General features: G+C 56.3%; 1 protein-coding gene across 2 annotated transcripts in view; it reads right to left on the bottom strand.

The window, feature by feature from the left end:
• Window positions 1-530: 530 nt before the first annotated feature.
• Window positions 531-21,653, bottom strand: part of UNC5B (unc-5 netrin receptor B) — an 89,577-nt gene continuing 68,454 nt past the window's right edge. The window contains exons 3-17 of one of the 2 annotated variants that reach the window (XM_032139326.2): window positions 18,472-18,615; window positions 17,906-18,009; window positions 16,465-16,645; window positions 15,557-15,724; window positions 14,599-14,763; window positions 14,341-14,373; window positions 12,198-12,392; window positions 11,486-11,875; window positions 10,762-10,849; window positions 9,744-9,912; window positions 9,384-9,617; window positions 7,356-7,505; window positions 6,616-6,780; window positions 5,255-5,436; window positions 531-4,264 (exon numbers count right to left, since the gene is read on the bottom strand). In XM_032139326.2, coding sequence (XP_031995217.1) covers window positions 4,099-4,264; window positions 5,255-5,436; window positions 6,616-6,780; window positions 7,356-7,505; window positions 9,384-9,617; window positions 9,744-9,912; window positions 10,762-10,849; window positions 11,486-11,875; window positions 12,198-12,392; window positions 14,341-14,373; window positions 14,599-14,763; window positions 15,557-15,724; window positions 16,465-16,645; window positions 17,906-18,009; window positions 18,472-18,615 — 2,534 coding nt within the window. In that variant the 3' untranslated portion in view covers window positions 531-4,098. The remainder of the gene's footprint in view (window positions 4,265-5,254; window positions 5,437-6,615; window positions 6,781-7,355; window positions 7,506-9,383; window positions 9,618-9,743; window positions 9,913-10,761; window positions 10,850-11,485; window positions 11,876-12,197; window positions 12,393-14,340; window positions 14,374-14,598; window positions 14,764-15,556; window positions 15,725-16,464; window positions 16,646-17,905; window positions 18,010-18,471; window positions 18,616-21,653) is intronic. The other variant, XM_032139335.2, reaches the window with a different exon arrangement.

Genomic DNA, 21,653 nt, shown 5'->3' with positions numbered 1-21,653 from the left:
GATATGGTACTCTTGCCCAGTGCGTTACCTGCCCAACCATGCCTGGCAGCCTGGGGCGGAGTCATAAGATCCCAACCTGCCCATCACTCCCTTTCAGCCTGCACAATAGTCATATATCCTAGGTGAGGTTTCTGAACTGACCTCACAGCCTCAGCACCCTTGGGGATGCCCCCTTCTGAACTCCTCAGAGACAGACAGGGATGCTGGGGCTTCATCTCTGTGTCATCCCTCTCACCCATTACCTAGCCCCTGGCAGACTCACACGACAAACTCCTGAACAGATCCAGATGCACAAGGACTGGGATCCAGATGGACCACGGGCTCCTCCTTGCTGTGTGACTCTAGGGAAGTCCTTACCCCTCTCTGAGCCAGTTTTCCCTTCTGTAAAATGAGGCAGTTGGGCTTGTTCATCTCCTGGGGGTCAGATAGCTCTGAACTGACAGTGACACCTCCACCTTCCATGGAATTTTGAGAAAAGCAACGGAGTCATTCCCAATTACCAATAGGAAGACAGCCAAATGCAACCCGGATTTTATTAGACTAGGAAATATAATTTATTTCATAAAAATTAATTTTGTTACAATAGGAATGCTAAAGGTTATTTGTAGGTTGTAGTTTACAGAATAAACAGAGGTGGGATTGGGGGCCATCCCTGGGGCCCTGCACCACCCCCTCCCGGGCATATAACCATGTCCACAGACCTGGCAGGGGTCCAGCCCTTTGCCCCACCAAGAGCTCCCTGCACCGAAGCTCCTGGTCACCTCCCCTAAGGGACCCGGCTCAGCTGCCTAGGAGCTGGGGAATAGGGACCAGAGTGCCCTGGAGAGTCCAGGAGATGAGGAGGATCCCCTGCACCCTCAGGAGAACCCCTACCCCTGAGCTCTGGAGCCGGGGGCACTGTGAGAGAAGGCAGAGGGAGAGGCACGTAGAAGATACGCTGACTGACCCTGTGGGCTCAGGGAGGGCAGAAGACAGGCACACCAAACTCTAGACGTCCAAACCTGGGACGCAGAGGAGCACACACACACACTTGCTCAGGTGGGGACACGTGCACGTGTTCTCTGAGGGGCACCCTGATGTGCCCACAGAGAAAAGCACAGGCACGCACACGCGCAGCACACACGCACCCCAAAAAAGAGAGAGATAGAAACACCTGCGTAAGGGCCCTGCAACCCCCAAGGGTACCTGAGCTGCTTCCCACCAGGTACATGCCCTCTGGGGCTACCTCTTGGGTCTGAATTAGAGGAGAAACCACTGATCCCACCCCGGAGGCAGGCAGCCTCCACAGACGGATGGAGTCGGCAAAGCCTTTCTGGGCATTTCTCATAGAGCTGGACGGTTTGAACCCTCCCAGGAGGCTCCAGCCAATGGGTCTGTTCTCTAGGACATGGTGCACATTTCCGGAAGTCAGACTGGAAATGGCACCTGGGTGGCTGGCTGCAGCTCATCCGTCAAGCTCCTGTCCTGGGGGCAGAGCAAGCAGCTTCTGAGGGTGCGGCGGGGAGGACAGAAAAGAACAGGGAGGAGGGGCACAGCAGATCACAGGGTCCCCTACAGAAGCCTAGAACAGTGTGTCTGAACCCAAAGAGCCTCAGACCGCAGCCTTCTAGGTATGAAAAGGACACTGAAGCCCAGAAAAGGCAGTGATATGCCTGAAGTTGCACAGCAGTTTAGTGGCAGATTTGCATCTTGATTCTTGGTCTTTGGACTGCCAGGCTGCATGTGGGCACATTAGAGCCTGTGAGGGGAATGGCACCCCCTGTCACGGCACGTGTGGTCTAGCCTGGTCAGACTGCCCTCAAAGCCACGTGACTGAGGCCCACACGTGTTCATGGGCTAACAGTGACCAGTGAGGGTGAGCCCATGGGACGGGCACTTTGGCAGGGAAGGCTCACTGCCTTTGTCTGAGGCAGCATCCACATGGAGGCACCAGGGTCGAGAGCCTTAGTCTCAGCCTCCGGGCCCAGCCCCTGATGCAGGCCTGGCCCCTCAGCAGCCCTGGTAGAAGGAATCTTCTCTCAAATCTCCAGGCAAATCCTCCTCTGCCCACAGCCAGGCCGCACCCCAGCGGAGCTGGTGGGTGGTAAGAAGCCCCACCAGCTATTGAGTCCATGGCAGGGAAGCCAGGCTGGGGATGCTGGCTGGAACTGCGGCCCTAAAACCTGCCCTTCCCTCAGGATACCAGACTTTCAAAGGCCAGGATGTGCTGAGACGGGTCCCAGTGGCTGCTCAGAGGCCTGCTGGGTCACGCCCTAGGGTCACAGCCTGGAGGTGTTGGGGAAGCTGGCATCTGCCTTGCCTGGAGTGCCAAGAGGGAGAGGCCTTTGATGAGGCCTCTGTGCTGGCTGCAAGATCCTTGTCCCAGCCACTGCCAGGCAGCTGCACAGGGCAGGGACTCATCCTGTGCCATGCAGGCCCCTGGAACAGGTTGGGTGGGAGTGGTGTGTGCCGTCCCCTCAACCCTGGCAACCCCGCCCACTGGGAAAGGTTATTTCAGATCTCCCAAACTGTAGCGGGGTGGGTGAGAGGAGGGTTATAGGAGGTGCCTGTGGAGATCAGAGCTGAGAAACCAGCTCCTCAGCCTCCTCCTCCACTCCTGGGCATGCAAAGCACAGCCAGGCCACCCTCCTCCAAGCCTCCCACGTCGCAGAGCTGACTGACACTGGGAAGCTCAGGCTTCTGCAGCTAGAGAAGACTTCTCAGCCCTCACTCTGCTTTACAGAAGGAGAAACCAAGGCTGTGGAAGGGCAGATTCTGGATTCCTGGCCATCAAGAGAGCACCACGCTGCTTTAGAGGCTGCTGGGCTGAGGAGGGGATGAGGGTGTCAGGGCTGGCTCCACCCTAGGGTAAAGATATCCAGCCCCCAGGAGAGAGATGCCCGTGGAGGACTGTCCTCCCCTACTTCATCTCTCTGTTTGAGTCCCACTTCTGGGCCACATCCCTTTCTACGAGCCACCAGACCAAAACCAGCCTGGAACATTCTCCCTGGCTCACAGCTGGCCTGAGCAGTCTACCTCTTTCATCCCAACTTTCTTAATCCAGATTCCCAGGAGTCCAGACATATCTCCCTGGGGCTGTGGGAGGGAGGGCTCACCCACTCCAGCCCTCAGCACTTCTTGGCTTTATGGATTCAGCATCTGCTTAAGATTTTAGAGGAAAATCTAACCAGCTAAATCTAGACAGTGAAAACCCTGTCTGACCTACTCCCTGCACAACTGGGGAAACTGAGACCTTGTCAGAATTTAGTCCAAGATGGATTCGTTAGCAGCAAAGTACTCTCTGTTCAGTCTCTCTCTCCTCAATGCACACACATACATGTATACACACACACACACACACACACACAGGCACATTCACTCCTGGCCAGAAGTGTGAGCGTGCCCATTCTCATCCACACTCAAGAAAAGAGTTTTCTATTTTTTTGTGTGTTGTTTTTCATTTTCTTTTTTTTTTCTTAAAAAGGACTTATCCAAATAATCTGGATAATAAATCATTTGCGTTTCCTAAGAAACTGGGTTTTTCTTTTCCCTTGTGGTTTTGGTGTTTTTCTTCTTCTTTGAGCCTTACTAGCGGTCTGAAGCTTTCTTTCTTTCCTTTGCCTTTTTGCTTTTGGACAGGAGAAAGCAGTTTGTCTGAATTGTACTTGACTCTTCAAAGAGGAAAAGGGCGTGGAAGCAGAAGGGGGCTTAGGGAGAAAGGAGAAATCAATAACGGAGGAAGAAAACGAAGAACAGAACTAAAACCCATGGAACCCAGAAGTTACCAGGCTGAGGGGGGGCGGGTGGAGGGAGGGCCTCCTGCCTGCCCCCAACCAACTGCCTCCAGAGGCTTCAGCCCCATCTTGGTTCCTGCACAGAGATCTCAGGCCAAGAGAGAGAGAATAGGGATGGAGAAGGAACTCTGGGCCCTCTAACAACAGAGTACATGGATTTTCTAAGGCTGGTCGTGGTCTGGGGGTTGGGGAAGAGGAGGAGGACAGGCAACTCTGGCTGTGAACTGGGAGGAAGCAGAGGCCAAACATCCCCATCAGGAGGCTGCCCCAGGCCTCCCTGCACCTGCCTCCTGCCAGTCCCTGCCAGCCCGCTGTCCCAGGAGGCTCAGCAGTCCCCGTCGGTGGCCACAGCCACCAGCATCTCACTCTTGCCCATCTCCTCCAAGGCACTCGCCAGGCTGTTGAGGTCCCCATCGTCCAGCTGCAGAGCTTCCCAGAGGTCCAGGATCACACCCGTGGGGCTCGCTTTGGTGGCAAAGTAATTCAGGTACCTGGCAGAGGGAAGGAGGGCACTGAGGTTCCCAAGCACTTAGCCCCTCCCCGGAGCCTGGGGGTGAAGGGGCACAAGGGGAAGTGGGAAGGCTGTGAGCTTTGGTGTCCCACTGTCCTGGGTCTGAATTCCAGCTACTGTGCTGCAGTCTGTGTGGCTCTGGGCAAGTCAGAACCTATGGCTCAGAATCTCAGTCTCTTTGTCTCTAAAATGGGAACAATGCCAGTTACCTCTCAATAAGATCTAAGATCATATAAAGTAAGGGTCTAGCGTTGTCTCTAGCATGTAACCATCTTGTTCATCATCATCGTTATTATCATTGAAAGACACTGGCCCCAAGAGAGAATGACCACGTCTAGCATGTGGTCATTCCTCCCACCTGTGTTCCCTCCTGCTCCCATGAACTGCCCTGATAGGAGGAACAAAGCCTTAGCCATCTCTGTTAGTCCTATTCATTTCTAGTAAAATGTCTTATCTAAAGCATCTGCTCAATGCAGATTTATTACACATCTTTCAATAAGTATAATATTTATTATCATTGGCCTTATATTTATCCAGCATTTGAGGTTCTCCAAAGGAGTTTTGACACCAAAGTGTATCTTGGTCGGTCAGCAAGCATCTCCGGAGCACATTCTGTGTCCTAGATACCAGGTGCTGACAATGATAGCACCGAGCTGATGCCCTGGCTTTGAGTCTCCTGCTGTTCCGTGAGATGGGCAGGTGGAGCATTATCCCCGCACAATGGGAAAAGAGCAGGGTCTGAGAGTCTGCCTGGCTCGAGGACCAGTGCTCTGAGCATGATGCTCCTCAAGGGAGCAGTATTCTTGAACTTTGCATATCCAATCCTGAGTTCCTGATTTGCCACAAATGGTGGCAAAAGGGCAGCTGGTCTGGCAGATGGTCTTGGCTGTCAGGCTGCCTGCCCTGCCTGCCCCTGTGAGACCTTGAGGACGAAGGCAGATGGGGATGGGCTGTGGTCTGGGATACTCACCGGTCCATAGAGAGCTTCTGCGCTAACATCCGCCAGTCATTGCCCCGTGAGTTGGGGGCATCTAGGCTGTTGCATATCTTCTGGCGGATGGACAGCGGGATCTTGAAGGCATAAGGTCCCAGCTGGGTGGTGATGGTGCTGCCAGGAGCAGAGCAGAGAGTGTCCAGGGAGCCAGCAGGTGTCTGCAAGGGCGGGGGCCAAGAGTGAGAGAGGCACAGCGCTGGGTATCTGCCCTCCAGCCTCTCTCCCCTTGGACTGTGAGCTCATTGAGCCTTGAGTCACTCCCACCTCCTCTGGACAGACTCCCACTGTTCAGGCAGGGGCTTCTCCCTTGAAGGGTCGGTTCCCAAGGGCAAGGCCTGCATGGCCACCCTTCAGGCCTCAGGGGGTGCACCATGCTTACCTAAAGCCCCAGGCAAATGCAGATGCAGCCTCATAGTTAGGAAGCCCCAAGGAGCCCCAGCCACAGTCTAATCCACATGCACCCACTTGTACAGGTGGAAAGTGAAGTCTAGAAAAGGGGAGTGGCTTGCTCATGGCCACATGCCAAGTTAGTAGCAGACGTGGGTCCAGACCTGTATCCAGTGCTCTTTACAATGCCCCAAGAGGAGGATCTAGTGTTGCCACCCTGGGTGGCCTGGGTTTTTAAATCTCAATCCGGATTTTTAATGGTTGAGAACCATAGGCCTGGTCCTTGCATCAACTTGGGTTCGAATCCAGTCTTGCCATTGATGTACTGTGTGCAAATCCTTGCCCTTCCTAAAACCTACTTTCTCACCTCCCAGGTGGGGATCATATCTGTCATGCATCTTCCGGTGCTCGTGAAGATTTAGTGAGATCATGTAAGTTTTCTGGCATATGCCAAGCATATGAATGGCACTCAATCAATAAATGACGCTTGTTAGACAAACGTGACCAAATCCCTGCTCAGACTTGGGAGGTGAGAGGGAACTACAGGGGTCTGTGTGCTGCAGCCCAGCCCCAAATCCTAGAGGTGTCCTCTGGCCCTCACCTCCACCAGCGTGGTGTGCAGCTGGACTATCTGGCCGCCCTTCCCTCACCTCCACCAGTGTGGTGTGCAGCTGGAATATCTGCCCCACCCTTCCCTCACCTCCGCCAGTGTGGTGTGCAGCTGGAATATGTGGCCCCCCCTTCCCTCACCTCCGCCAGTGTGGTGTACAGCTGGAATATGCGGCCCCCACTTCCCTCACCTCCACCAGTGTGGTGTGCAGCTGGAATATGCGGCCCCCACTTCCCTCACCTCCGCCACAGTGGTGTGCAGCTGGAATATGTGGCCCCCACTTCCCTCACCTCTGCCACAGTGGTGTGCAGCTGGAATATGCGGCCCCCACTTCCCTCACCTCTGCCACAGTGGTGTGCAGCTGGAATATCTGGCCCTCCCCTTCCACTTGCCGCACGCAGATCTTGCAGGTGAGCTCTGTGGAGGCCACGCTGTGCCTCTCCAGGGTGAAAGTGCAGTGGAGGGCCTTCTGGCTGCCACTCCAGATGTGATAGAAGGGGATCTCCTGCAGGAGGAGGGGGTCAGGACCAGGCAGGCGAGGCCAGCCTGCCCTATCCTCATGGAAATGGAGGCTCAGGGAGGGTTGGGAGCTTCGGGGGGCAGTTCAGGCCTCTCCACCCAGATGGGGAGGGGTCAAGTGCCCTAAGCTAGCCAGCTGAGTTGGTGTCAGGCCCTCAGTTCCAGAAGGGAGCTGAAGGTGGGTAGGTGGGGAGGGAAAGGCACAGGTGTGTGTGTGTCAGGGGCTGGGGGGCCTTGTGGTCTCAGGTGCTGCTGGGTGGGCAGCGGGCATGCCCTGAAGGGGGGGGAGCCTCTGTGAGGATGAAGGGCATAGGCGTCTGTGCGTGTGAGGGTGTGACAGGGCAGAAGTGTGCATGTGGCTGCCCATTGCCCTGAATTTGGGGACGTGCCTGGAGATGGCTGGGAGCCTAGAGACTGGGGTGGGAGGAGACAGAGACAGTGAGAGACCCAGGGAGGGGTAAGGCCACAGGACAGAGCCGGGAGACAGGGCCCGGGAGGGAGCTGGTCTTCCCGGGCAGCCCTTAAGTGGTGCCCTTCCCCATCCATCAGCCCAGCCCTCACCTGGTATTTGGCCAGCAGCTTGCTCCTCCAATGGGCATGGGGGAGGTCATGGAGGGAGAGGCGCAGGTTGTGGTAACTGTCCTTGAACACCAGGGGTTTCGGCTCCTCCACCAAGTAGCCGCCCAGAGTCCGCTCCAGCTCCAGCACCTCCTGTGGGCCAGGGGCATGGGGAAGGGGAACCCATCACACTTGGCTGATGGGCCTCTTCTGCTGCACTCTACGGGGCAGGGGGCAGGAGCCCATCTGAGTGCATGGCTGGGCATCTGCAAGAGCTCACAGAGGGCTTATGGTGTGAGAAGATGAATGGATGATGGATAGATGGACAGACAGTGGGAAAGATGACTAGATGAATGAATCTATAGATGACCGTATGGCTAGAGAAACTAATAAATGGACAGATGGATGGATAAATGGATTGATGGCTAGAAAGATAGACAGATGAATAAACAGATGGATATACAAGGATGGGTGTATGAATAGAAAGATGGAAGAAAAGACGAATGGATAGACGAGCAATGATTGGGTAAACAGATGGGCTGCTGACTGAATGGGTATATGGTCAGATGAACAGAAAGACAGATGGATGGATGAACAGATGGACAGATGGATGGATAATGGATGGAGGGTTGAATAAACAAAGAATGCCATCAGGCTCAAACCTGGTAACTTCTCTCTTGATTTCTATACCACTCTCTGGCCAAAGCTGGCCATTAGCCAATGCCCCAGGACCAAGAGATCCAGCTGCAGGAGCACTTCCCAGGCATCTCCCACCCATCACAGGGCCACTGGCATCTCAAGCCAGGGTCCTCCCAGCAGGGGACACTCCTTCTCCCATGGGCCTTTCACCTATGTTGTCTGCAGTGTGGGCTTTGGGACAAGTCCCATGAGCCTGGGAGATGAAGGAGCTGGACGGGGCCAGGAAGCAGGAATGGAAGGTGCATGGAGCCATGGGAAAGGACCAGGAGGCGCTGAGGAGGGCAGATGGGAGGAGGGAGGGGAAGGGGCTCACACACGGCCAAGTGTCTGTGTGCTTCCAGGGTTACATCAGGATGAGCCTGAGCTCCTGAGAATGGGAGGAGCACTTGGGGGAATGCACCAGGGCTCTGAGGCTGGCAGGGGACAGTGGTGCTAACACACGGCTCCATACCTGCCATCGTCAGGCTCTAGGTGCTAAAAGACCCTCCCTTCCCCTTCCCTCCCTCCTGTCCCAACCACCCCTCATCTGCATGACCCTTCCTTCACTTGGGGCACTGCTCTCCATCCTTCTGCATATGCTAGGAGCCTGGCTGTCAGCCTTAACTTCCCCTTCCCACCGCCCATCCCATCAGTCACTGGTTCTGTCCATTTGACTGAGCACACGCAGCATCCAGCCCCGCCTCTCCCGGCTGCTGCCACTCCCTGTGGCCCAGGGTCCGGCCCCAGCTTCCCAACAGGCCTCTCCACCTCTCATCTACCCACCCGAGTATAGCCACAGGGGCTTTTAAAGAGCACCTGTGAACAGGTGTCTACCAGGTCCACTCCCCTTCCTGCCGGGTGGATTCCAAATTCCTTGGCACGGGCCCTGAGGCTCCCGGGAAGCTGAGCGCTGCCCATCTCGCCCGCCCTCACATTCACACATTCTCTATGCCTTTTAGTCGGTTGTGCTGAAACGCCTATGAAACGCAGTCATTTCTGTCGGTCTGGAATGCCCTTCACTCCTTTCTGCTCAAACTCCTACGTGTCAGCCTTCTCAGAGACCCTCCCCACCAGCCCAAGCCCCTCTCAGTCTGATACTCCCTCAGTCCAGGGGCAGACCCCATCAGAGCCTTCAGGGATCCCTGGTCTGCCTCCCACCTCTAACCTGGATCTTGGTGAGGCAGGCCCTGTGCCCAAGGCTGTTTCAGTGTGTGAGGGCCGCATGCGGGACCTAATAAGGCTGGTGGCAGGGAGGGGTTCCTGGGAGGGCCCATGAGCCTAGGGAGGGGGATGCTGGCAGGGATCATGCAGCTGGCCGGCCAGGGCTGTGTGAGCACCTGCAGCTGGCCCTACCTTCAGTGCTACAGGCGTGTCCTCCAGGCAGTAGACCCGGAGGCTGTACTCCAGGGAGGTGCAGAGGGCGGGGGCGAAGACGGCCAGCTGGAGCCGCTTGACTGCTGAGCGGGAATAGGACTCGCCCGTGAACACGTAGGTGCCCAGCTGGTCCAGCAGGATGTGGCAGGCCCTGGGCTCCAGCTGGCAGTAGCAGGGTGTGTTCAGGGTCTCCTCATCCAGGGTCACCACCTCCTGTAGGGGACAGCAAGGGTGGGGTAGTGATCACGGTTATTCAGGCTGGGCCAGAGGAAAAGGGCTTTCTTTTGCCTCCTTGGGCAGGTTGGGAGAGCTGGGCCAGCCTTCACCTTGGTTCCTCACCTCCCAGTGGCCCTGGTGGGCCTGGGTCTTGAGCTGAAAGATCCAGTCACCGGCACTGACTTCGGCACAGTGGGGCATGGTGAGGATGACGGGGCGGCACAGCAGGAGGCCTGTGGGTCCACAGGTCACCGAGGGGCTCAATACTGTCTGGGTCCCTTCTGAAAGCGGGCTGGGGGAGGACACAGGGTCGGAGAGAGGCAGTGAAGAGTTCAGCAAAGGTGCAGGCTCCTGCTGGGCTCCCAAGTCTGCCCAGGGCCCGGGAGGTGGAGGGCAGCTCTTTGCCACTCAGGGCTCTGCATTCCCAGAGGTCATGGGGGCAAAGGAGGCAAAGAAAATGGCATGAACCTTGAGGTTGTTTCCAGATTTTTGCTATTCCACTGCAACATTATCATAGCTCAAAATTCCTAGCTTAAATTTTCCAAGGTTGTGTAATCTTGGAAGGTTTTCAATAGGTCACACTAAAGTGCCCTCCAGAGAGCTGGTTCCAATCTATACTCCCGCCCACGTGCCACAGAAGGCCATGTTCCCACCCCCTTGCCAGCAAGAGGGTATTATCTGGAAAAAGGTCCTTGCAAATTCCTTAATAATAATAATTTAAAAATCCCAGCATACCTTGTGGTTGTTTTCATTAGTTTTCTCTGACTGCAAATTAGACTAAACATTTTCTCATAACCTACTGGCCAGTGTGTTTGTGTGAGAGTGTGTGTGAATCACGTGTTCATATCCTTTGCCCATTTTCACAGTGAGATGTTTACTTTTTCTTATTGATCTACAAAATCTCTTTACATAGTAAGGATATTCAACCCTTTGTCATACTTGTAGCCAGCTTGTCAACTGCCTTTGAGTTTTACAATTTACGGTGTTGGTTCTGCAAGTTTTAAATATGGACACAGTAAGATTAATGCTTTCCTTGGAGGACTGTTTGGTCTTGGCATCAGGCTTAGAAGGGGAGCCATGTGTGGGCAGGCAGCAAGGGATGGGAGGAAGAAAAAGGAGCAGGGGCTGGGGCTCTACTCACAGGGTACTTTCTGCCTTGTTGATGAGTAGATACATCTCGTAGAACTTGCCCTGGGGAATGGCTCCATTGGGCACCAGCAAGCTGACCCCTAGGGAGAGAGGGAGGTCAGCAGGGAGTCGAGGAGCTTAGGAGAACAAGCGATTGGGAAGTTGGCCCCAGCTTGGGGCTGGGAGAGAAAGATATCTCCTGAGCTCCAGGTAGTCTCCAGCCAGGGGTGGAAGAGAGGGTCTGGGGACTGGATGCAAGCAGAGGCCAGGCCACTGACCAGTGCTGGCTTGTCTAGGAAGACAGGGTTCTCTGACATTGCTATGGGGTCTGGAGGTCTAAGTACTCCTAGCTTAGCATATGATGCTGTGAAGCTGTTAATTGCTGGCTTTGCAAACTAAAATGGGCGCCCCTGCCCCTCTGCTGCTAGTTCTAGGACAGTGCTTTGTAAGTCTGCTGAACTATGTAGGACTATTCTCTCTCACACAACAGAGACACTGAAGCTTAGACGGTGGCTGGCCCAAGGTTCCTCTGCCCTAGTGAGGGCACAGGCAGGCTTGAAGCCTAGCTTTTCTAGTCAGACCTCTCTATTTTATACTCACTTCCTGCCTCCAGGCCTCCCTTTCCCCATCTGTGAGATGGGATTAGAGCAGCCCTATCTACTGCTGGATGGGTGTTGGGGCAGTCCACAGAGGAGGTGCTAAGGCCAGGCTGAAGCACAAGCAGGGCAGGGGCTCACCTGTGCCAGGGATGCTGAGCCTCCCACCCAGGCAGCCAAAGGTGCTGCTGACGCTGCTCCCTGGGTCTCGGGGCAGGCCCAAGAGCTGCTGGGAGCCGAGGCTGGCGCTGCGCAGGTGCAGGAAGTGGGTGTCCCGGGCGAAATCGCTAGGGTATGTGCCAGGCGGCAAGACCCCCAGCAGGTCAGCCCCATCTGCCAGGCCTGGCCCAGAGCCTGTGGTGCTGGAGCTGTAGACCTTGACCTTAAGGCTGGGTAAGGGGTCCAGCAGAGGAGAGTTGGTCATGGGGATCTTGTCGGTGGAGTCCTGCAGGGCATACACGGGTCCGCGGTAGATGCCGGCGCTGGCTGTCAGGTCAGGAGGCACAGAGGGGTGTAGGAGCTGGGGGTTGCCTGCAGGAGTGGGGGCTATAGTTAGACCCAGCTGTGCCTCAGCTCACTGGCCCAGCTCCCACTGCAAAATCCCACCCAAATGTCCAGCTGTGAAAGGTCTAATTGTTGCCAGCTGCAGGAAGCTTTGGGAATCCCGCAGCCTGGGTCACTCCCTTCCTCCTCTGTAGTTCTCTAATCCATACCCATCCACATAGTTATCTCTAGAGCAAACTCTGCAAAAACCCTGGGAGGGAGTCAGGAGCCTGGCTCTGGTCTGGGTACCACCAGAGCCCTCTGGGTATCCTGCCTCTGCCAACCACTCCAGACATCCTCGAGTTCTTACTGGGCCTCGCCGTCTTAAAGTTGGCGGGGTGGAAACCACCAGTCAGGGCAGCAGATGAGTCAGTGATGTCTGTGTCGAAGTCACGGCAGTTGCGGCGGTACACCACCACCCCCACCGCCATGAGGATTGCCACGACCACGAAGACGGCCACCACGAGCCCCGCGTACAGCGCCGCATCCCCTGAGGCCTCCAGCACTGCAGGGACAGAGGACCACATAAGGGGCAGCACAGAGACCAGGCCCTGGGAGAATTAGGGAGGCCCTGGGTCCCTGGAAAGGGCAGGGCCCAGGGCCAACCAGCACGGTGCTGAGTTCCAGTCTGAGCCCCGTCTACACAGGCTGGCAACCTCGGGCTAGCCTTGAACCTGTCTATCGGTAAAATGGGCTCGAAGTCCTTGCCTTACTGCCCTCCTAGTTGTGGCATGAGAAACAAAAGAACAAACATGTTCATGCCATGTGTTAACTCACTGCTCGCTGCTGATGAGAGAGGGTCTGTGGTTCAGAGTCACTGGGGCTATATAATTTGCCCTATGAGTGCTGGGGTTGAAATCTCTGAGTCTGTAGCAATTTCCATAGGACCAAAGGCCCTGGCTCTGTTATCTTTGTATATAGATAAGCTTTTCTGGCTCTGTTATCTTTGTAAGTAGCTGTTCTGAACTCTTCTTCCATTCCATGCTCTGAGGGTGGAAGGTGGAGGGACGGGGAGCTGAAGAAGTGGAATGAGATGCACAGCAATGTGGTGTGGAGAAGAGGTGAGCATGTGGGGAGAAGGATGGGCCCAGGGAAGCAACCCATGGCTACACTTTCCTCCCCCAGGCAAACATGGCCAGGCAGCAAGTCTCAAGGTCAAAGTGGCAGGGTCTGAGGCAGGGCTGTCTGGTGGAGCTTTCTACAGTGGTGGAATATCCTATGTCTGCACTGTCCCGTATGCAGCCACTAGTCACATATGGCTCCTGAACAACTCAAATGTGGCCAGTACCACTGAGGAACTGAATTTAAAAATTTATTTAATTTTAATTAAGCTAAATATAAGTTTAAACGGCTGAATGTGGCTGGTGGCTTCCACACTGGGCAGTTCAGGGAGAGCAAAAATGGCGGCCAAGATGGCTGCTCTTCCCCTTGCTTCCTTTGGGAGCTCCAAGAAGCACCTGTCCACGCACTCCCTCCCCGGGGGGTCCTCAGAGAAGCAGGCCTGCTTCCTCTGCCTGGACTCCTCTACACCCTGCACTTGGAGTCAGCCTGAGGCTTTCAGCAAGTCAGGGCATGGCTCCTAGCCCTGGATGTCTGCCCACTTCCGACTTCTGTCCCCCTGTATCTCTCCTCAGCAGCCCTCACTCTTGGGCTCCCCAGAGGACCCCTCAGGGCTGGGCTCCTGGTTCAGCAGAGAAATGGTTCCCCCAGCTTGGCTCTGCCTCCTAATGCCCTCACTAACACTGGGGCCACTTGCCTGGGGATTTACACTCGAATCATCCCCAGCCCGACCCCCAGTGAGCTCGGCCGAGGGCCTCACTGATTTTATGATTCCAGAACTAACTGGAAATTGTGGTTTAATTACCATGGGCCAATCTGCTCAAGTGGCTTTGCTGCTCTGATATGATTGCAGTGGTGGCGCAGCCTCTGGGGCTGGAGGGTGAGCCCTCCAGAGCTGACGCAGGACAGTGGGCATCAAAGACAATTTGGAAGGCTTGGCCCAGCTGCTGGGGCAGAGAGGTACAGCAAAGGGCATGAGGGGGGGCTGGAGTGGTGATGCCCCGGCCTTGGCCCAGAGAGGAGGGCCAAGGCCATATGGTCAAGAACACCAGCTTTGGCTATAAAAATATTTGGGTTCAAATCTTGGCTGTGCTATTTCTTGCCTGTGTCTCTGGCCAAGTCCCTTCTTCTCTCTGAGACTCAGTTTCCCCTCTTATGAGAGGAAGCTCAGTAGGGTGTCCTACGGCCTTTCTTTTCTGTCAGCCAAGGGTTTGCCTGTCTGCCGGTGATGGAGATGCAGACACATGCAGTGTCAGGTGTAGATGATCCCATGGGGGGTGGGTAGGGGGGCACCTTCAGCTCTCCCTGCCCTGCACCCTGATCCCGGGAAAAGCCAGCCAAAGAGAACCAGGGATCCCCCAGAGGAAAGAGGACAGCCATGAAATGGGACTTACGGTGGCTGTTGGGGTCGCTTAGAGTTTTCTTATCTGTCAAGGGAAATAAAGGGAAAGACAATGACATACGTGACAGGGAAAGGGTGGCAGAGAAGGCAATGGGAAGGATGAGATGAGATGATGGATGTGGTGGGGGGACAGAGGCCCTGAGGACTGCCGCGCTGCAGGCCGGGCACTGAGGCGTGGGGCCAGGTTTGGGGGACCCTTACATGGCTCCAGAGTCCCCACTCCCAGGGCCCCACCTTCCCTGTGACTCACTTTGCATGCACAGCCCATCTGTGCAGTTCTTAGAGTCGAGCAGTGTCCCGCTGCAGTCACGGCCTCCGTTCTGGGGTGGGGGCGCCATGCACTCGCGGCTACGCCAGTGGGCACACTCAGTGCTGCAGGCTGACCACTTGCTCCACTCCGTCCACGCCCCATCAACTGTAAGAGCATGCCATACAGGAGCATGTGCACGCAGAGACATGTGCACACAGTTATGTGTGCAGAACACAGCAATGTGCCAACACACATGCATGCATACACATCGTGGAAGGAAATGAACCCAGAACACATGTGTGCCACACAGAAATCCACATGATATCCACATAGCCCCATGCCAATGAACAGCCAGAGGTACCTGGCAGGTGGACAAAGAGGGTACAGATAGATGCATAAGGTCATCAACACAATATAGCCCAGTGCATGATGTAGACACACAGACACAAACCCAGGGTAAAGAAAAACAGTGTAGGCACAAACATACAACCCAAAGGAGAGAACACAGCACATGTGCGGGGGTAGGGGAGCAGAGGGGCCGCACAGAGAGTGAGAGGAATAGAAGGTCTGTCAGTACGAATAGGGTCTGTGGCCACGGTGTCTTAATAGTTAGGGGCAAGAGGCTGTCCCTGAGGCTGGGGAGCTCTGAAACCTTGGCCTGGGGCTGACACGCTGACACTGAGAACGCTCAGCTTGGAGGGCAGAAGAGCCCAGGCTAGAGGGTCAGGGAGAAGGGGCTATCCCTCAAAGCCTCTGCCTCCATCTCACCAGCAGCCCAGGGCAGAATAATTGGTCAGAGATCAGAGCATCTAGTCAGCCTGGGCAGCCGGCTGTGGGCTCGGGACAAGCACCTTCTACTCCCCATGCTGGGGAGAGAATGGCTGTCCTGGCTCTGGCACACAATACAGAAGGTGGGACAGGGTTCAGGGTGGGGCTGGACATGGACAAGCCTCCTCACCTGGGCAGATGGTGGTGCAGGCGGTCTTCTGGAACGCCTGGCCCTCGCAGAAGGCCCCTCCGTTGAGTGGGGCGGGGTTGGTGCAGGTCCGGGTGCGCTTCTGCCAGCCTCGGCCACAGCGGTTGGAGCAGGGCGACCACTCTGCCCAGCTGGACCAGCCGCCATTCACTGCAAGGCGGCAGCTGTCAGCTGGCTGGCCTGGCTCTGGAGCCCTCTGCCCTCCCCCAGACCCATCCCTCACCCTGACGAGGCCCCTCTGCTGAAGCCTGGCCTTTCTGGTGAGACCCCTTTTGCCTACAGTGTGAGGGTCTCAGAAGGGGCAGGTAGAGCTGGGCTGCAACCATCAGCACCAGAGGGGACCCAGGAAGTCACTGTCTATGCCCCACCTCATTGTAAGATGGCAAAGAAGGTCCAGAAAGGGCTGCCACTTCCCCAGGGTCACCCCGGGAGTGATGGGGGCCTGGGACTGCCTGCAGCTGGAACCTAGCACATGGTTCTTTCTAAAACTCTGTAAAGTCACCTCAGCTGTGGCTCCACTCCTCCCACCCATGGGGCCCAAGGGGGCAGCAGAGAACAGCCCACAAGCCTGGGCATCGGTCCTTAATTCTACCAGGACAACAGGCTTCTGGACATACTGAGTGGGCCCTGCCTCAGCCCCCAGACTTGGAGAGAATTGGGTCTTCTCCTTCAGAGTTAGGCAAGGCATCTTGAGAACTGGGGAGTGTTCCTGGCTGGGAACCTAGGAATGCCCAACTTGGCCATGAATTCTGCTGTGTTGTGATCTTCATCAATTCACTTCCCCTCTCTGGGCTGCATCCTCCCTACCAACCCAGGGGTCCCCCCTACCCCCAGGCTCTCTCCTCCCTCCCTTGGCTGTGTCTGCCCCTCCCACTGCGAGAGGCCCACACCGTAGACGATGACAGTGGCAGTGGTGCTCCGGCGTTTGGCCACGATGTTCTTGGCGACGCAGGTATAGTTGGCAGTGTCCGACAGGCGGGCCTGACGGATGATGAGGTTGTGGTCGATGGTGAGCAGGAAGTTGGTGTCCTGGGTGGGGTCGATGACATCCTCATTCTTGAGCCATTCCACCTGCAAGAGTGGGGGTGAAGGGGCGGTGAGGGCCCAGGGCAGGTTTGATCATAAACAGAAGAAGGGCAGTTCTACCTGAGTCCACGCCATGGTCGTGGCAGTGAGGCGGGGCCTCGGTGGGACTATAGCACTGGACACTGTACAGCTCTGGGGTTAAGAGCACCATTTGCCAGCTGGGTGGTCTTGGGAGGGGACTTACCACTCAGGACCTCAATTTCATCAACTGCAAGATGGAATTGAATAGCACCTACCCCATAGGGATCCATCGCGAGGATTACATGAATTAGCATGTGTAAGGTGCCGAGAACAGTGCTCAGAGGAAGTTGAGTTAAGCTAACTAAATAAGTGCTAGCCAGGAGTATCTGTCTTCATCATTAACTCCTCCTGGCTCTGCTAGCCAGGATGAAAAGCCTGGGAGGTGATAGGAGAAGGTCCCTGGGTCTGGCAGACCTGGGTCCAAACCCCAGCTCTGCCACGCACCAGCTACCTCACCCTAGGTGGCCACTGGGCCCCTCCCAGCCCTGCTTCCCTGCAGTAGGATGGAATGGTAACATCCACTTTGCAGGGCTGTTGCAGAGACCAGCGTGCCAAGCGTCTAGCATGTATGGGCCAGGGGTGTTTTTCTGAGTCCACTGCACAGAGGAGGGTTTGGGCTGGGAGAGGCTGAGTGATGAATGCACGGTTTTGGGATCAGAGAGGGCTGATCCCAGGCTGGAAGTCAGGGTCCTGACTGCCCCAACCGTCCACTCCACGGGGCAAAGCTGAGATGCAGCTCTAATCCCTGGACCACCAGTGCAGGGAGTATGTCTGGAACAGAGGTAAGGATGGCGAGAGAGGACAGCAATCCAAAGACTGTGTGGTTTCAGGAAGGGGTGATCAGCTCGTGGGGGAGAACACACACACAGACACGCATGATGGAATCCTTTGGCATCCAGAAAGCTGGGGCCATGGGTTCTGGGTGGGGCAGGAGATAGAGACTGAGCTGGAGGTCTACCTAAGGAGCCCCTGAGTTCTGGGGATTTCCGCCTTAGCCACCCCATTCCGTGGGGTTATGCCTGTGGTAGACCCAGCTGGGATCTGGCATTGCTGGGTTCTGCAGAGGTGGCAGTTCTCTTCTCTGTCCCAAGCCTCGATCTCATCCGTGAAAGGGGCAGGGCTCTGGGAGACTAGCACCATGGCTGGTGGTAAATACCATGACTGCCTGGCTTCCGCAGGCATGGCCACAGGGCCATGCTAAGTGGTCCCTACGTCCCCGCTCACCTCGGCCACAGGCACCCCCTCCGGTGGGCGGCACTGCAGGAGAACCTCATGGTCCAGGGGCACCTCCTTGCCCAGAGGCTCCTGATCGAAGTTCTTGCGCAGGTCTGGGAGAAGCGAGAGGGTCCCAAGGCAGTCAGGTGTGGGCAGGATTGGAACCTGATGTGCTACACTGTGGCCACTGGGTGGCAGTGCAGACCCAGGGAACTGTTGATGGGCCCACCTGGCGTCTGCCTGGGAAATTTCCTCTTCTCCAAAGGAGGGGCCTCACTAGGCAGACTTGGGGGAACAGGGTTCCCTCCCTGACTCTGGGATCCTAAGCACATAGTGGCTCAGGATGGGGGAGGAAGCTGCCCGCTTCTTTTACACAGAAGTAGATGAAAAGAGGCCTAGGTTCTGGGTCTAGGAGCCCTCTCTGAGCTGGCATCCACATGCTGGGATGTCTCTGCCGTGGGCATCCTCAGCCAGGGATGCTGGAGGAGGCCCCACAGATGTGAAGTTCCCTTTCCAGCATCCTCGGGGATGGGGAAGGTTCCTGCAGGGACGGGGTGGGGGTCAGGGTGGCGTACAGGCGATGCGGACGTAGGCTCGGCGACTCTTGGTGGTGCCCGCAGAGCTCCAGGCCACACACTGGCACCAGTAATCCTCCAGCCCAAAGAGCTCCTCCACCTGCTGCCGCGACACCTCGATCTGCACCTCACGCACCTGCAGGCCTGGGAGGAGAAGAGAGAGCCGTCAGGGGGCAGGGGCAAAGCAAGGATGTGAGGCACAGGACACCCCCGCTTTCCACCTCGGGTCTTGCTGGCTCTCTTGCTCAAGTGCCCCTTTCCCTCCATTCCTCTTGTCTCCTGTCTCCACCCTGGCCCAAGCTTCATGGCCACTCACCTGCACATTGCAGTGGCTAACACAAGCCCTCTGCCCCTCCAATGCGTCTTCTACCTGGCAGCTAGTGTCATCTCCAAAATGCACAAGTGGTGTGTCATTCCTCCCTGTTATGAGACCCTTCATGCAGGGTCTCAGTGGCCTGCAGGCCGGTAGGGTCATCCCCAGGAGCGGCTCTGAGCTGCACTGTGCATCCACCGTCTCCACCCCACTGCAGCCTCACCGGGTGTCTTCCACGCCCTCATGTTCCCTGGCTCTGTAGCCACGGGGCCCTTGCACATCAGTCCCCTGCCTGGAACTCTTCTGTCTCCTCTGGGCCCAGTGGCCTCCCAGTCCCTGCCAGATTTCAGATTAGCCTCACTTCCCGAGGAAAGCCCCCTCCACCCTGCGCCTCCCCAACAGCTCTCCCAGCACTGCTCGGCACCCCTACCACTGCGCCCGGAAGTTTGTCTATGCAGCAATCACTCCCCTACCCAGCCTTGTCTCCTCCCAGCACCCACTATTAGCTGGACTCAGATTATTTATGGACGCATTCATGTGTTAAATGTCTGTCTCCTGCAGGAGAACAAGATGGGGCTTTGTCCTGCTCACTGCTGTGGCCCAGGGCTTGGCACTGAAAGGGGACTCAGCATGTGCAGAGGCGGGATGCCTGCTCTCCCCGTGGGCCTGGAGCTGAGCAAGTCCCTCTCCCCCAGGGAGCCCCTGATCTCTCAATGGCTCCCTGGTCAGGGCGTGGGCAACTCCCTACATAACGGGACCTACCAGCCTACACAAGGGGGTCACTCGGTTTTCTGTTAACCATCCCTCAATGAAGCCCTCCATGCTCAGGAAAGGGGGGAACCTGCCAGGAATGGGGACGTTCATCTGAAGTTCCTCCCCAAAGGTTACAGAGGCCTCTTCCTCCTCCAGGAAGCCTCCCTGACTGCCTTGTGTCTCAGAATTTCTAAAGCTGCTCCTCCCTGCCACGATGTGTCCTATCTCATCCTCTCATTGCACCATGGATTGTTAAGGTACGCACAGCCGGTGGCATGGTGGGTAAGGACAGGGTTGGATGGCTGGACAGGTTTGCATCCTGGCCCCACCCACAAACCCCAGCTGGGTGACCTTTGCGAAGTTACTCAGTCTCTCTGAGCCTCAGATCCCTCATCATAGTAAACTCTCAAGGTAAACTCTAGACAAGTTATGGTGACTACTCCGCCACAGCGCCCAGCCCGGGCCCGACACAAATATACTCTGGCAAGTCATCTGGATCTCAACCAGCTTCTTGTTACCTTTGAAGAAACTGAGGCCCAGAGAGGGTAGATGGCAGGCACCAAGTCCCCTAGCAAGCTGCTGCAGAGCAGAGGTCAGCTCCCTGGTGTCTTTCCCAGGTCAGAGCTTGGTCCCCTCGCCCACAACTCCTCTCTCTTTTTTTTTTTTTTTTTGGAGACAGAGTCTCGCTCTGTCGCCCAGGCTGGAGTGCAGTGGCGCGATCTCGGCTCACTGCAACCTCCGCCTCCCAGGTTCACACCATTCTCCTGCCTCAGCCTCCCGAGTAGCTGGGACTACAGGCGCCCACCACCACGCCTGGCTAATTTTTTTTTGTATTTTTTGTAGAGACACGGTTTCACTGTGTTAGCCAGGATGGTCTCGATCTCCTGACCTCGTGATCTGCCCGCCTTGGCCTCCCAAAGTGCTCGGATTACAGGCGTGAGCCACTGCACCCGGCCCCACAACTTCTCTCTGGACCTCTCCTGATGAAGTCATTGCTGTAACTCTCCTATTGTTGAGGAGGGTGGGGTCCTTGTGCAGGGAGTCCAGACACGGGGGACAGCCCCGTCCTGATGGCCAAGGATCTAAATGGGAGGTGGCTAGGGGTATGCCATCCAGGGAAGATGCTGCTTCAGGGGTGGGTGACAGTGCCTGCCTGCCATGGCTGCCCAGAGGCTGGCTCCACAGTCAATGCTGCATGGCCCAGGGAGCAGAGTCCCTGCCCCTTGCTTACCAGACTGTGAACCTGTAAGAGTGGGCCCTTTTAAGGGGGTCATGCATGCAAGAAGGTTTCAGCAGTACCAATAGCTGGACAGAAGGAAACCACCACCAGGGAGGAGGCGCGACACCTCGTCCACAATCACCAGCAAGCAGAGATGCAGGGAGCATAGGATGGGGACCTTTGGTCTCCCAGGCTTGAGACCCAGCATCAGACTGCCCCCCCAAGCATGGCAATGCCTCGCCCAGGACACCCAGGGTTGGGCTGCCTGCCCCGATCTGGCATAAGCTGGTGGGGGGCTATTCTGCCTCTCCTGGCCCCCAGCTGTCCTCTTCTTTGTTTTCAGGCCTCAGACCAGGGCTAGAGAGCAGGAGGCTGAAGTGGAATCAGGCCCCACCACTGCCAAGGAAGCTCTGTCCATTATTTGCAGCTAATGGGGACAACAGTGCCCCAATTTCTAGGGCTGGCAGGGCCTGTGTGCCTCGTGGCAGGGTTGGTGAGAGCCATGCTGTTACTATTAGTAATAATCGCAGGGTTATTATTACTATACTAACGGCCTGTGAGGGGCCCCAGCAGGCACACTGTTCCCTCGCCTTGCCTGGACCCCGATGGCTGACCTCTGATACAGGCCAGAGGGGCTCAGTGGGCAGAGAGGTAAGGACCATTTGAGAGAAAGAGGCCAAGGAGAGCCCAGAAAGAGGACAGAGGAAGCAGGTGTTTATTGACTGCCTGCTGGGCCCTGGCATGCTGTTCTGTGCTATGTGTGCACCACTGGCTCTACCCTCACCAGGACCTTCAGTCAACTTCCCAGTTTACGAAGAGAAGAACTGGGGCTCAGAGAGGTTAAGTGACTTCCCCAGGGTCACTCAGCCAAAGAGTGGGGGCAGCTGGCAAATATGT

The sequence above is a fragment of the Hylobates moloch genome, unplaced genomic scaffold (assembly GCF_009828535.3).
Source record: "Hylobates moloch isolate HMO894 unplaced genomic scaffold, HMol_V3 SCAFFOLD_3, whole genome shotgun sequence".
NCBI classification, from domain to species: Eukaryota; Metazoa; Chordata; class Mammalia; order Primates; family Hylobatidae; genus Hylobates; species Hylobates moloch.
This window is presented reverse-complemented; position numbering and strand designations above follow the sequence as displayed.